Genomic DNA, 16,315 nt, shown 5'->3' with positions numbered 1-16,315 from the left:
TATGTGAATGAATGAGTGAACGGTTGACTCTCTATATGACGCGTGAATGAATGAGTGAATGGCTGGATGTCTCTGTATGAGGTGTGATTGACAGGTCCAGGGTGAACCCCGTCTCTTGCCCAATCACAAGCAGAGTAGCTGACGAATGAATGATTCCTAAATCCTATATTAACGCCGGTGACGTCTCTGACGTCGCAAACGTTTGAGGGAAGAGACTACAACCACTGCCCGTGAAGGAACCCGGTGAGGTTCCCCGTTAGATCTGGGCCCGTTTGCTGGAGGTGATCCACCAGGAACCTCCGGGTGTTTGAGGAGTCTGAGTCGTCCCGCCCGCAGGCGTCGCTCGCTAATACCTGGCCGCCATCTCCGAGGTCCAGCGCTGACATTTCACGCGGCGTATAAGGAACAAAAAGATAAAGCCGAAGACGTCTCTGGACAAGAAGAAGCAGCCGAGGGTCCTTTTATAGTGATTTTAATCTCCGTTTCAATCTGATACGCCTGGGGGGGATCAGCCAGGGGGGGATTAGACACAGCTACCTTATCAGTGTGCGTTAAATCCACCGCTGTATCTCTGACAGCCTCTCCGGACGGAGGATGAGGAGCCGCCGAGTCGTGGCTTCATCATCCATCCGTCCGCCCTCCGGGCTTTGAAACCTTCTGGGTTTGAAGTCTTCTAGGCTTTGAGTCCCACATCTCCTCACGGTCCTGGTCTGATCCAAAGCACGGAGGATCTACGAGTCGATAAGGAGGCCGTTTCTCGCCGGAGGAACCGGGGATCTTCAGCTCCTGGAACCTTCTTGTCTGTGGAGGTTCTCAGGCATCCAGTTCAAGGGGAAATCTTCTCAAAGTCTTCCGGTGTTAGCTCTTCACTTCGAAGATGTTTCACCCCTTATCCGAGAGGCGTTTCCAAATATAACTGCGGGTCTACTTTATGGTGGCTTGTTGTGTAAATGAAAGAGTTGATCTTCAGATACAGAGTGAATGGGGGGGTTGTTATGCTAATGTTATGCTAACAATTAGCATAACAACCGAAGAAGAAGAAGAAGATGAGGGAAATGTCTTCAAGCGAAGAAATTCAAGCCCAGTTGCCGAGACAAAAAGATTTCGATAAGAATTAACCATCTTGGGGTTTCATCACAGGTGCTTGCTGATTGGTGGAGCTCATAACTGGATACTTCTTGGACACTGCAGAGTGTCATTTTTAAAAACTTCCCTTATCCCTGGGCAGAAATGAAGGTTCAGAGGTCCGAGCTCTTCTGTCCTCAAAGGGGTTTCCGGGGCTCGCAGAGGAGCGTCTACATTTGGTCAGAATAAGTGTGGTGTCAGCTAATGGCTAACGGGGTTCTTCACAGTGCAGGGAGAAGATAGAAACCCTTCAACCATCTGATAGTCCATGGTTGTTTTTCCATGAACGCCGTGTTCTTGTGTTCAGTTGGCTGTCGGTGGAGTCTTTGTGCGCGAAAGTCTCCGTCTCTGCAATAGTTCCATTATCTTCTGTGCAATAAATGTTGTACTGTACAACAACCCCTACTTATACACATAAATATTACATATAATCATATACATGTACTTGTAAATACACATGTATTTATGTTACATTTATTTTTACATACCTTCAGCTATTTTTACTTCTTCGATCTTTACTGTTTTATTATTCGCTATTTTAGTCCTTCTTTTTATATACAGTTCTATGTTGATTCTTCCCCATGTCGATTCAGGAGCTGCTTTCAATGAAATCCATTTTGGATTTCCAGCTCCATGGTGTCCGTGTCGACTTCCTCCTCTTCTTCTTCGTCTTCGGTTGGTTTTTGAGCGTGGAGTTGCAGATGCTAGCATCACGCCGTGGTCCTTCGCTGCTTGTAGAAATGCAAAACTAAAGAGTTCCCCTGGAGGAAGCTACTTCCTGGAGTGGTGCAGGTCTTGGAGCGGTTCTGTCTGAAAGTAGCGATGAATCAAGTCAAGCTGCCAGAAGCCGGGGTCACCTCGCTTCTGTCTGAGAGTGATATTTGAGCCAAGGTGGAAATAATGGAAGCTCCGGCTCGTCGTAATTCAGATTCAGCGTGGATTTGTCAAATGCTGCTTTGCGGTTTCCTTGCGATAAAAGTAATGAACACCGACCCGCTGCCTCGCTTCTTCTCGGTAAATATTCCCTCCGCCTCTCCTGGCGGCGAGTCCTCGGGTTTGTTTTAATTTTTTTCTTTTTTCTTTATTAGACGGGAAAATGAAATCGATCTTCCAAGACCATCTCTCAGCTTCACCCTCCGGCGCACTTCCAATATTTCCCCGCAGACGGCCGGGCGGATGCCGACTCCCCTTCGGTCCGACCGGAGCGAGGATTCGATTATTTCCAGACCTCGGCCCCTGATGGAGAGCCCCGGCCGTGGCCCCGCTGCGAGTTCAACGCTCCTCCATTACTGAGACCTGCCAACCAGATCGCCCCATTCCTTCGAACTTTCACCATCCGGGGCCAGGTGTTCCACAGACACCCCCATCCGTCCTCGACCGAGGACGACCGAGCACGTCAGCGGTCACCGACCAGGATCATCCTGAGAAGATTCACCAGTTCCTGCACTCCTGATTCTTCTCTTGGTCTCTCCAAGGCCAACCCCAACTGCGAGAAACCTGGGTTTGGTCCAGGACAACCAAGTGTCGTTCTCAGTGAACGTCGCAGCAGTCGCACCTTCCTTCACAACATCAGGAAGATTCGCAGATTCCTCACGGAGGATACGGCGCAGATACTCATCCAGGCTCTAGTCGTCTCTCGTCTGGACTGCACGACTCCCTCCTTGCCGGTGCCCAGCAGTGACCATCAGGCCTCTGGAGCTTATTCAGAAAGCGTCAGCCCGCCTGGTGTTCAACCGTCCCAAATTCTCCCACACAACTCCCCTTCTTATGTCCCTTCACTGGCTCCAGGTAGCCGCCCGCCTCAAGTTCAAGTCCCTGGTTCTCGCCTTCCGGGTACCCGTCCCCTACGATCTGCCGCCTCTGGGCGACCGTCCACCCCGTCACTCCGAGCCCCCGGCCGCTGATCCAACCGGTCTCGGCTCCTCAGCGGTGGAACGAACTCCCGGAAAGGGTCGGAACAGCGGGGTCGCTGCCCATCTTCCGCCGTGAGCTGAAAACATACCTCTTCACCAAACACTACCCCAATAATCACACTTAGCTACCCCAACCCCCGCCAAAAAAAAACAAACAAAAAAAAAGGTTTTGAGATGGGTATTGTGGTGACTTCTGAATAACGACTACTGGTACTTTGGATCTTCGGTTATTGAATTGTAATTTTTGTAAGTCGCTTTGGATAAAAGCGTCTGCTAAATGACTGTAATGTAATCCCGCATCCGGAGTCTTCCATGTTGGTGAACGGGACGATAAACCCCTCTTATAATCATATCTTCGTTGATGATGTTCTAAGGTCACACTTGCGCCTCAAACTCTTCTCCATCGATGAGAGCTAATAACTCTCCAGCTCCAATGTCCTTACCCTAGAAACCCTGGCGTAAGCTAACTCTGTACTTATTCAGGCCAAAACAGAAACCCGTCAGTGGAGTATCGGACCACAAGAGCCCGGACCTCCCCGTCCGTCCATTTTGTGGCAGGAAAACATCTGAGCGGTGACCACAATAGGTTTTAAAAGGGGTGCTTCAAGAAGTATCTGGTGATGGGTGCGCCTTATGAGCTCCACCAACCGCTAGGTACCTGCGTCTTATGAGTCAACCATAGGAAGAGCCTACCTCGGAGTAGGAGCTAAGATGGTTCAAGGAACTGAAAGTCCATGTTGCCTCTGCGCCGAGGAAGGGTCTAATTCCTGAAAAGGTTCAGAGAACTGCAAAAAGTTCCTTCAGTCAGTAAGGAGCTGATGTTGCTTGTCACTGGTGGAGAAAGTGGCTAGCTCACAGCAGAGAGGCTACATGTGCAGCCCTTCTCTTCCAAATATCAAAGCTAATGTAAAGCTAACAACTCTGCGAGCGTCTGGCTACGCGTCGGAATTACTGTAATTTCCGGACTGAAAGCCGCTACTTTTTTTCCCGCACGCTTTGAACACTGCAGCTTAAACAATGATGTGGCTAATTTATGGATTTTTTTTTTTTTGGGCTAATGAGCTTCACGACACCAAAACATTTCGCCTCGTCACATCGGACCGATGAAATGACAGTGAAAGTCTGAATCCGTTCAATACCGACACCGACGTAAAAGAAACAGCAAATCCCAGAGGAGAAGGTCGACTTTTGGTCCCGAAGACGTTCAACTCCTCAATTCTCAGCAACCCTGCAAACCCCTCATTGCTTTTCCAGCCCCTGCTGAGTGTAATGAGATATCTATTGTATACAGGACTGTCTCAGAAAATTAGAAAATTGTGATCAAGTTTTTTTTATCTTCTGTCATGCAATTAAAAAAACTAAAATTGCTTTTTCATGATATTTGAATATTTTGAGATAGTTGAGTTTTCTTAAGATGTAAGCCATAATCAGAGTTATTAAAATAATAAAAGGCTTGCAATATTTCCGTTGATTTGTAATGAATCCAGAATGTATGACATATTTGTTTATGTAATTGCATTACAGAAGATAAAGAACTTTATCACAATATTCTAATTTTCTGAGACAGTCCTGTAAATGCAGAGCTGGTTTACTTACAATTTGCACAATTCTGTACAGTACTTTTTATATATACAAAATTTTTTTTTTTTTTTCACTTCATTTGTTTAAAATGTATTTTATTTTATTTATTTTTCATAATTAATTATTATTTATTTTTATTTACTATATACATATATATATGTATATACATATACATATATATATATGTATTTTTTTTTTCTCACAATTTGATGCAGCTACCCCATGTGCTCCCCAATTGCCCCTCTGTGAAAAATAAAGTTTTTTTCTGATTCTTATTCTGACATTTCTGGTTTTAGTGTCCAGGAGGAAGACGCAGATAGCGATCAGCTGGAGTAGGACAAAGCGGGGATAGAAAATAGATGGGTGGATGGACTTTTCCTTTTGTTATTTATGATTAATCTTTTTCATCAACCGTATCAGAGGCGCTGTTTAGAAAAAAAAAAAGCATTTCCAGTACGTATTTGTGGATGTTACCGGTATGTATTGAATTAAAAGTGGAAAAAAAAAATTCTGTTTGATATCTCACATTACAACGTGGACACCTGCAGCTATACATGTATGTATGTATATATATATATGTATATGTATATATATATATATATATATATTCATTTAATTATTTTTAGCTGGTGTGGCTTATATTCCGGTGCACTCAATAGTCCGGAAATCACGGTAGACTGAGTGCTGAAGGGAAGCTGAACGCAGCCCTGGGCTCTGTTGCAGAGAAGCTGCTCGACAATTAGCATAAAAACGATCTGGCGTTAGCAGCACATTACAAAAACCCCCCGAAGCCGAGCGAGAATCCAGAAAAGTGAGTTTTTACAAAGGAGCACGCATCTCCGCAACTGAAAGCGACACCAATTCACCTATTGATCGATTGTCCCGCTGTCAGGGGAGGCTTACAACATTCACCCTTTCATTCACACGTCATATAAACACATACAACCATTCACCCTCTCATTCGAAAATTGTAGATGCAAACAACATTTATCCTTTCATTCAACGCATCATGTCGACAAACAACTATTCATTCTTTCATTCACGTTATATAGCAGTGGCGGGCCGTGCACGTCACACCTAGGCCTTCAGTCGTGCTCCATTTGTCACTCCACTCCTCAATAACTCTTTTATTGCTATAAAAATGACCTTTCTTCACATTTTTCTTGAAAATCCCATCTTGAAAATGACTCCTTCAGCCATCATGGGTTGATGAATTAGCTATTACATCCACACAACTATATTTGTGTTCATGCAACATGCTACAGATGCAGCCTGCTAGCTCTGGCTAGCACACTCTCTGACTATCCAATCAAAAGTGACACGCTGATGTTTGCGTAGCCTTCTAGCAGGCCTTTGTGTCACAACTCAAAATGGCATTGGTTGGAGCAACAGTTTCATAGATGCTTGTTTTTTGCTTGAGAGCCTGTGAATCTGATTCTGCAGGCCTCCAGGCAGATTTCTTGGACTTTGACCCTGCCTGGCAACAAGTAATGGCTAAAATATGATTGGCTAAATGCTTTCATATGAAAATACATGTCTAGAAGAAACACAGCCAGAGAAAAAGCTAATCATGGACAAATTATAATTAAAATCAGTCTGTGATTATGATATTTTTTAGGCCAGCAGAGAAGGCCCTGAAGGCCCCACCACTGTTATATAGAGACATACAACCGTTCTCTGTCATTCAAAAGTCGCCCCGCCTCTCGGCCAATCACAGCTCATCGGGTTAGGCTCCGCCCACTCTCAGCCTCGACCTTGACCGCAGCATACATAATGAATGAATGAATGGATGATGCGTTGGCAATAATTCCACATAACGTTACGGCAAATTCCGCCTTGATGAGAGGGGAACTATGACAACCGTTGCAAGAAAGGCGCGCCGCCGGTTCGACGCCCCGCCTTGGAAGCGACAAGCATTCGCATCCCTTAAAACGACGGCCATTTTATCTGGCGAAGGCCTGCAGAGACCGGCCTGCATCCTATCCCTATCAGGAAGGAGCAGGGCGGAGATAAAGATGGCAGCAGCAGCGGTAATTCCTCCAGGTGAAAAGCACGATCGGATACATGTACACTCACACACTCCTGGATTTACGGTGAGTGTGTGTGTGTGTGTGTGTGTGTGTGTGTGTGTGTGTGAGAGAGGCATGAGAGTGTGTAACACAAGCAATACGAGTCAGGTAAAAAGGAAAATGGTGATAAGTTGTACAACAGAGGCGGCACTTCTTTTTGTGTCACATCCTTCGCAAAGCCCATGCACAACACACACACACACACACACACACACACACACACACACACACTCAAAACACACAGCAGCCGTGACAAGCTAATCCCAGATAAGAGAGTGAGGACAGGCCTTTTCCATTAATGGCATCAGCTCGCCAACAAAGGCTGGCTAACGAAGGCGCGCGCGCGCACACACACACACACACACGCACATGCACAGAAACACACATGCACGCACACGTGCACGCCATGAGGTTATTTGAAGACACAACAATGATTGAACGGACGGGAATCAAACACTATTATAGCGACCCAGTTTCAGCAGATTAGGCCGTTTCTCTTTCAGCCAGACAACTCATTATCTGACCTATATTCATGTAAGAATATATAATTATATATATTTTAAATATATTTTTATATAAAATTTCAATTAAAATCCTCATTTGATGGACAGGTCATCCTTCTAGCAGGAAAGCGGCGGCGATCCGATGCGGCGCTGATGAAGTGCAATAATATACTTCAGCCTCCAGAGGGGAGTCACCGCTAATGGGCTCGGAGACGCCGAGCCTCTGCAGAGATGGAGCGAGAGAGGAGGAGAAAGAAGGAGGAGAAGATATCTCCGTCTCATCCTGGAGACGTGGTACGTCGCTCTTCTTCCGCCCGTTCTAGGTCTGATTTCGAGCTGATCCTGAGACGGAGTTCTCGTAGGATCGGGGAAGGTAGGAGGCTGAGCTTGGAGGAGCTCCAGAGGAGCTTCAGAGGAGCTTCAGAGGAGCTTCAGAGGAGGACCAGAGAGGAGAGGAGGCTTATGGATGGAGGAGGTGGAGTTAGAGGGAGGAAGATGACGATTGGCTGGGAGGAACCATGAAGGGGAGCCACAGGAGATGAAGAAGAAGATCACTTGTCAGCCAACACTTCCAGATAACTGGATGCAGTAGAGACGGTTAGACGGAGGCAGGGGATTGGCTGAGGGTTTGTGGGAGGCATGTTATTGGCTGAGGAGCCAGGGGATTGGCTGAGGATTAGATGGTGGCAGGGGATTGGCTGAAGGTTGGTTAGAGGCTGGGGATTGGCTGAGGATTAGACAGAGGCAGGGGATTTGCTGAAGGTTTGTGGGAGGCATGTTATTGGCTGAGGAGCCAGGGGATTTGCTGAGGGTTGGTAGGAGGCAGGGGATTGGCTGAGGATTAGATGGTGGCAGGGGATTGGCTGAAGGTTGGTTAGAGGCTGGGGATTGGCTGAGGATTAGATGGAGGCAGGGGATTGGCTGAGGGTAGGTAGGAGGTATGTAATTGGCTGAGGATTAGATGGAGACAGGGGATTGGCTGAAGGTTGGTTAGAGGCATGTTATTGGCCGAGGGTTGGTAAGAGGCAGGGGATTGGTTGAGTGTTGGTGGGAGGCACATTCTTGGCTGATGATTAGATGGAGGCAGGGGATTGGCTGAAGGTTGGTTAGAGGCAGGGGACTGGCTCAGGATTAGAGGGAGGCAGGGGATTGGCAGAGGATTGGTAGCAGGCAGGGGATTGGTTGAGGGTTAGATGGAGGCAGGGGATTGGCTGAGGGTTTGTGGGAGGCACGTTATTGGCTGAGGATTACATGGAGGCAGGGGATTGGCTGAGGGTTGGTTGAAGGCAGGGGATTGGTTGTGGTGACCCCCTGAAGGGAAGGAGAAGCACATATTCTGTCTCTTCTTGTCTCCTGAGTTGTTTCCCGCTACGTCTCCTCTCTGAAACCCTCCTTCCTTCTCAGTGTCCGACCATCTCCTCCCCCCTCCATCAATCTCCGCCCTGATCTAAAATCGCCTTTCTTTTTCCTCTCCCGTCACAAAGGCGGCCGTTGTCAATTTTTTAAGCGAGTCAAAGCACGACACGGGTCTGCAGCCCTGCTGCTCGCACAAAAACGAAAAGTCACGCTATACATCCTCTAGTCACATGACCTCGACTCCTCGGCGGCAATCACCGCGGTGAAAAGCGTCGCGCTTACCTGCGCTCACGGTGATGGCCTCGATGAACTGGTCCCTCCAGCTGTTGGTTCCCACCAGCAGCGCCAGGTTGGTCTTCTTTATCAGCTTGTCCACCGTGTTCTGTGGAGGCGGGAGAAGACGGCGGCGGTTAGTAGGGAATTACCGGCAGCCAGATTGCGGAGTCTGCGTCGCCCAATAAAACAAATTGAGTTAACAGAGAGGTGGAATTGGCTGCTGAGACGCCGGTCGGGCTGAAGGACCTGCTGACAACAGAAACGCCACCACTGATGGAGGAGAAGAGCTGGAATCATGTTTGCCCTCGACTAATTCCTCAGGAGCAGCTATGGGAGGTATTATCGAGGTGTAACGCAGCGGTTAGCTTAGCATTCCTGCCTAGCAGCCAGAAGGTCCTTGATCGGATTCCCAAAAGAGGCCTTTCTCTGTGGAGTCTCCATGTCCTCCATGTGTCTGCATGGGGTTCCTCAGGGTTCCCCCTGCATCCGAAAACATGCAGGAGCTTCATCGGAGACCCTGAATTATCCAGATGTGAATGAGAGGGTGAACATGCATGTCTCTGTTTGACGTGCGCAGTGACGTGCAGGCAGGGGAGGCAGGCGAGGCCGTGCCTCACTTGCCAATCTTAGAAAGAAAAAAAATGTAAAATGAAAAAAAAGAATGGTTCTATCTATCAGTGATTTGCACCATGAAGGTATTTTTCATCTAATGTTACCAGTTTTAGATTGTTATTCAAAATGGCTGGATTTACTGTTCAAATCTTGAGAAACGGTGAGGCCGTGGACTGATGCGCCTCGATGTAGATCGCACAATGACGACTGACTGCTAGCATGCTCTGCACTAAGACCATATTGCCGTCACAATTAAAAAGTTTAAACATTTTTGATATATGAACTAAAATTCCAATTCACAGTGTTTTGTTGTCAACAGCTATATGCTAGTTTATTTAAACAGCTGCCAAGAGCCACTAAGTGAGGCACGCAGGTCTCCTGCCTCACCAGCCATGAACCTCACAGCACGTCACTGGACGTGTGAATGAAAGGGTGAATGGTTGCATGTCTCTGCACGTGGCGCCGTGCTGAACCGGGCTGAACCCGCCTCTCGTCCAATCACGGCTGGGATCGGCTCCAGCCTGCGGGATAAGCGGTGTAGATGATGAATGAAAGAATGAATTACTTGAACGTCGAGTCTTACTCTGAACAGAACAACTAAATATCTGCACCTGTTTGCTCTCGTGCATTGCAGTACACGATTCGCCGTTCCCCGACAATCCATAACGGCACTAACAATGTCATTATCACGTTATCACACTGCGGTTTGTTCCCACAGTCTTTTGCGGTCAAAATAATTACTTAAAAATAACACACAATAAGAACGATGACAGCACAAAACCGCTGCCGAGCCGGACGAAATAAACCCTGCCATACAATAGGCTGTATGTGTGTGTGTGTGTGTGTGTGTGTGTGTGTGTGTGTGTGTGTGTGTCCAAGGCCTCAGCAGAAGCAGCAGCGATGCACAATTTATACCCCTAAGATTCATTCAGCACAATTAGCATCCTGGTTTCCTTCAGAAGTGGAGAGAGGGAGAGGGAGCAGTCCCCCCGCTACGCTAATTAATGTGTGTGTGTGTGTGTGTGTGTGTGTTTGCTGTGGTTTTTCAAATATTATCTCAATCTACCATAGATTGGGACCCTTCCTGAATAACACACATACAAAAAAAAAGGAATATAAATACAATGAGAGGAGGGCGGAGAGAAAACAGAAGCAGGGGGTGGATGGTTTAGTCGGCCCGGCGAAGCGGCCATGTTTGTCACGGTAACGTGCCGTTTCCACGCGTCGTTGCTGCTTTGCGGGGTTGAGAAGGTCAGACCACCTTTGGACGGCGTTCAAGTGTTAATACAACGCGAGACACCCACGGGACGGTGTGTTTCTTCATCATTCATTCATAGAGGAACATACAACATTCACCCTTTCATCCACATGCATATGGAGACATACGACCATTCACAAGTCTGGACCGTTTTGTCTGTTTTTGGACATTTGCATTTTGGAACTCGCCGTCAGACACGAACGCGACTCCATCATCTGGTTATTTGGTCAGAAAACAGCGTCTCCTTCCCGTCGGTTCATTCTGTCGCTCTTCCAGGACCAGAAACCCCAAATCTTAAACAAACTCCGCCATCAGATAGTGAGTTCGCTGCCCCGGACATGCCCTCCAGGCCTGAATGGAAGGAAGTTCAGTTTTTATTCCAGCGACTATAAAACCGCCCAACGTTCAAGTACCGGGGGATTTGCTTTTGTTTGTGCAGACTGGCCGGCGTTCTTCTCTTCACGCCCGCAGACCGGCCGCCGTTAGCTTAAATGTTGACACCTTGGTCGACGTACTATTCTTCAGGTGTCTGCTTCTTTGCAGACGATGCGATCGTGTCCATCCGCAGGAGATCGAGAGTGAGGCGAGAAGAATGGAGGTGTAGACGAAGATGAAAACTGTCGTGGTGAACGAGAAGCTACGTTCCCACCCTGACCGTTGGTCGGCACCCGCAACCAGATCATGGATGTAAGAGTCAAAATGAGTTTCCTCGTCAGGGTGTCCGAGGTTTCCCTTCTCCATCCATGGAGGGGCTGTTCCAGCATCCAGAGGAGCCGGATGAGGAGGCTCCATCTGGTCAAGAAGCCTCCTGGACGCCTCCCTGGTGAAGAAGAGGAGGAGGAGGAGGAGACCCCTGGAGCAAATGAGGAACCTCCTTGTGGTCAAGTTCCCTTCTGGTCGCCTCTCGGGATTCCCTCGGAACAGCTGGACGCCGTTTCTGAGAAGAGGGAAGTCTGGTCCTCCCTGCTGCTCCCGAGACCTCACCTCGGCAGAAGATAAGGATCCAAACCCGGAGTTTTCACATAACAACGACAAACAGATGAACCGAAGAGCAGGGGAGCGGATGCTGTAGAAGCTGCGGTTGCCATAGAAACACAACACAAGCACAGGGTTGTTTTTTTTTGTTGTTTTTTTTTTCGCCTCTCGTTCTCATTCAAACGCTCCCGTCCGTCGAGAGGGACGCGCCGATTTCATCGAGCCATCTTTTTTTCCCCCACCTCCTTCCGCTAACGACATTAAGGAAGACAATCCGGTTTCACATCAGCCGAGGTTGAGAAGGTCCGCCGACTGGCATCCCATCGCCTCCGGGCCCGTTTGCTCCACGCCGTGGATCCTCCGGGACGGAGCCGATCAACAAGAGCGATCCATAATTAGATCCTCAGCATGGCGGAGGAGATGCAATTAGCCTTTCATCAGGAGAAATCAACTGTTTGTTTCCTCCGTGTTAAGGGAACCCCCAGATTCATAATACAGTCGCTTGGCGGCAACCGAAGTTCGACGCACGTCACGCCGAAAGTACTCGGATACACGCGTTTGTTTGCGCCGACGTCGCATCTGTGGGGTCGATGGTCAATATCGGTGCCAAGACTGGCCTTGGCAGAGACGTCCCATCGCCAAGCAACCTTCTAAAGCAATTAGACGAAAGCAGTAATTGTGCTGAGACTTATCAACTAATTAGCTTAAACTGAGGACTATTAGCCTGCCGATCTTCATCTTTAGCTCCAATGATAACAAGATGTGACCTACTTTGCTTTTCGTGGCAAAACTTGGCGTGGAAATCCGACCTCCCACACACACACACACACACACACACACACACACACACACATACACGTACACATACACACAGATGTACAAACTTGTTCAACAAAGTATAGCATCCTGTCAAGTGGGGAGCTAATAGTGGGCGCTATTAAGTGTGTGTGCGTCCACAGACGTCTGTGTGTGTGTGTGTGTGTGTGTGTGTGTGTGTGTGTGTGTGTAGGTGGAACGGCAGGCTAAAAGCTCACACACTCATAAAATGCGACGAGTGCGGTAATTACATCCACCCTTTTCTTGAGAGTCTGCGTGGGAACACATTCCTGCACACATTAGAAGTTTCTGATAATTTTCTGAAGAAACTCGGAGGAAAGTGTGTGTGTGAGTGTGTGTGTGTGTGTGTGTGTGTGTGTGTGTGTGTGTGTGTGCGCGCATTGGAATGTGACTTTCCATGAATCAACAGGTCCGTACTGTGTCTCCGCTTCTGTGCAGTCGATGTGGTCGTGTTGGCTTCCAGCAGCTGAATGTGAAGCTGCTGAGATGAACACCAGCACCTGTGGTCCTCAGCCGGAGGAACTTGGAGATCGGGGGTCTTCGTTCAAGAGCGAGGGGGAGAAGAACGAAGCAGGAGAGCAACAGGTGGACCCTGCATTGGTCTGTTGAGAAGTAGGAGCTACGTTTCCCCCCCGCCCTCTGGTCGGGTCATCCTGGATGGGCTCAGCGTGGAGCGGCTGGTCCTCCAGCATCCAGAGGAGCCAGATGATTTGGCTCCATCTGGTCAGAGTTCCTCCTGGAGGTACATCTCACCTGGAGGAGAAATGCCCAGGAAAGACCCAGGACACGCTGGAGGGGCAACATCTCTGGTTTGGGCTTTTGAAAACCCAAGAAGAGAAGCCAGAGAGAGGGAAGATCTGGATCTACCAGCTGAAGCTGCTGCCTCCGAGATCCAACAGATAAAGCGTCAGAAGATAGCTAGATGAACGCATCAATAGCAGATGAGGAGCAGTGCAGTCCGAAGCAACAGCCGCTGATTTGAGCGGAAACCAATACTCCTGAGGTCACCTGCCTCTCATGACCGAGTCCACCGTATCTGCACGCGAAGGGAAATGACTACCATTTTTTTTTTTTTTTCCATTAGAACATCCGGATCTTATTTGGAAGAACGACAGTTTCCGCCTGCGAGAAGTTCCTCGCCTCTCCTGCAGGCGACCCATCCCTTTGTGATATTTTAGTTGCGTCGTTGCACGCCGCAGGTGTTTGACTCTCGCCGTCTGCCTTCAAATGTCACGAATGGCCGCCGAGGGAGAAGCAACTCGCTCCGGTCTAGATCTCCGGGCCGTTCTCCGACGTGGCTTGCCGGAGATCCACCGAGTGCCCTTCGGTATGCCTGATACGGAAACATCCGGCGGTGCCAAAAAGGCGACGGTAAACCACGTGACTTGCCGGCCTTTCGGGGCAGCGCATGAGGTCACTCGAATGACGTTCACGCGAGACCTCGTGCCTCCATCCGGATTTGTTTAAAAAAGAGCCACGGGCCAAATGGGAGTTTTATTTTTTTCCTCCCCCCTCATGACTCTTTCCAAGCGCTCCCTCCCGGGGGGAAGTTTAGGGGAAACGCTCGGTCCGGACGGAAACATGAAACATCAGCGAGAATCATCGCCTCGCCGTCGTCTCACCTTGAACTCGTACGACTCCTCGATGATGACCTCCAGCTTGACGTGGTCCCCCAGCATGGGACGGCCCATCTCGGCGATCCGCCTCTCCTCTTCGTCCTTTCCCGTCAGCGCCTCCTCTTCCTCCGCCTCCTCCTCTTTCTGCTTCTCCTCTGAAATAAAAAACAAAAAACGCGAGAGTGGATGGCGTTAAAGCGCTTGGCCGATTTCCCCCCGAGCGTGGGTTGTGAACTACAAATATGGCCGTCAATGTTAATGAGAAGGCGGTGGAGTATTAGTGATTAGAGAGCTGTTAGCGTGAAAGCCCAGATGAAGGGAGATGCATGTGAGGATGTACAGATGGTACTTTCATCGGTGTCAGATATGGTGGGAACTCATACATCCCAGTGTGTAGTCCTGGTTGTTATGACAACAGGGAAATCTGGATGTTTATACGGCTTTTGGGGGAAAATCTCTTCAGTCCCTTCCCTGTTCCTCTGGATCCTTTGGGGTCTCCTGGAGCCATTGTGACGTATTTCTTTAAATCTTATAAAATATCCCTTCTATTCTGGTTTCTTGGCACCTCACAGCAGGAGGAGGGTTGGAGTCCCACAGGGGGGCTTTTCTGTGGGGTTCCTCAGGGGTTTCCAGCTCTCTCTTCAAGAAGACCACTGGAGACCCTACATTTTCACGGCATGTGAATGGTGGCTATGCAGGCTATGCAGCCCTGCGACGGATCCAGGGTCTACTTCTTTTCCCTTCAGGGGTCTCCACAGCAAATCGACCTTCTCCATCTAACCCAATACTCTGTATCACCCTCACTCCCATCAACAAACTTCACATCCCCTCTCCCACCATCCATAAATTTTCTCTTTGGTCTTCCTCTAGAGCTCCAATTCCAGCATTAGTCTACCAATATATTCCAAAATAGTCCAAAACATCAAGCATGTGCTGTCCCTCAAATGGACTCATGGCTGATCCTGTCCATCCTGGTCACTCCCAAGGAGAGCCTTAGCATCTTCATCTCTGCAACCTCTAGGTCTGGTCCTTTCATTCTGGCTGATAGTCTCCTATCACATAGTACCCCTGACACTTTTCTCCACCCATTGCTCCACCCACGCTCTGGACTGTTGACCCTAAGTACTTGAGTTCCTAAGTTCCTACAACTTCTTGATCTCCACTCTCCGTAGCCTCACCGTTCCACTCGGGTTCCTCTCATTCACACATACGTTCTGTCTTGCTGGGACTAACCTTCATTCCTCTCCTTTCCAGCGCACCTCCATCTCTCAAGATTTCCTCAACCTGTTCTCTACTCTCATAACAGATCACAATGTCATCTGCAAACATCATGGTCCATGGCGATTCCTGTCTAACCTCATCTGTCAGCCTCTCTATCACTACTGCAAACAAGAAGGGACTCAAAGCTGATCCCTGATGAAGTCCCGCATTGACCTTGAACTTCTCTGTTACACCTACAGCACACCTCGCCGCTGTCTTACAGCGAGCATACATGTCCTGCACCTGTCTAACTGGTGCAAGACTACTTCCAACTACTTCTCTGCCACCCCAGACTTCCTCTTACAGTACTATAGTTTCTCTCTTATACCCTGTCATAAGCTTTTTCTAGGTCTAGTGTGATGGATCCAGGGTGAACCCCGCCTGTCACCCAATGACCCCCCCGTGAACCCGGAGTGCGCGATAAGCGGTATAGATGAACGAAAAACGGTTACCCCGTTGAAGTCCAAACGGCAATGTGTTTTATCTCGACTCACAGAGCGAGCAGCATCGCAGTGGCGCAGTAAGGCCTCTTGTTCCCTGTCATAATATAATTTCCAATATGGCTCTGTCGGAGAAGCTGGATAATTGGATCCAGCAGTGATTAAAAGTTTCTTTCTCAGATCGACGCCCCTCTGTTTTTAATTATTATTGATTTACACCCCGGCTGCACCGCCACAGAGATCCCAACACTTATTCTTCTTGATGTGCGTCAGTGATTGAAATTCACCAAAGACAGCAAACTGGCCACGGGAATCAAACAGAGGCGGGCGGTTTCCTTTTCTTGAACGGCGCCGCACACCCGCTGGTGTTTGTGCCTCTCAGTTTAAGATATCGGCACAGAACGTACAGCTTTTACTGTCAAACGCTCACGAGGAGGTCATTTCCGACCCGGAAACTTTTGTCAAAGTTGAGTCCGTTACGAGGAGGCGGTGCA

At 48.6% G+C, this 16,315-nt stretch overlaps 1 protein-coding gene across 2 annotated transcripts in view; it reads right to left on the bottom strand.

The window, feature by feature from the left end:
• Nucleotides 1-16,315, bottom strand: part of slc8a1b (solute carrier family 8 member 1b) — a 117,054-nt gene that overhangs the window by 9,721 nt on the left and 91,018 nt on the right. For both annotated transcript variants that reach the window (XM_086173587.1, XM_086173596.1), the window contains exons 6-7: nucleotides 14,128-14,276; nucleotides 8,830-8,929 (exon numbers count right to left, since the gene is read on the bottom strand). In XM_086173587.1, the coding sequence (XP_086029713.1) occupies nucleotides 8,830-8,929; nucleotides 14,128-14,276 (249 nt within the window). The remainder of the gene's footprint in view (nucleotides 1-8,829; nucleotides 8,930-14,127; nucleotides 14,277-16,315) is intronic.

Source organism: Fistularia commersonii, chromosome 2 (genome assembly GCF_037954325.1).
Source record: "Fistularia commersonii isolate RoL2024-O1a breed Wild chromosome 2, RoL_Fcom_v1.0, whole genome shotgun sequence".
Lineage (NCBI taxonomy): Eukaryota > Metazoa > Chordata > Actinopteri > Syngnathiformes > Fistulariidae > Fistularia > Fistularia commersonii.
Note: the sequence above shows the minus strand (reverse complement) of the source record. Positions and strands in the feature narration are given on the sequence as shown.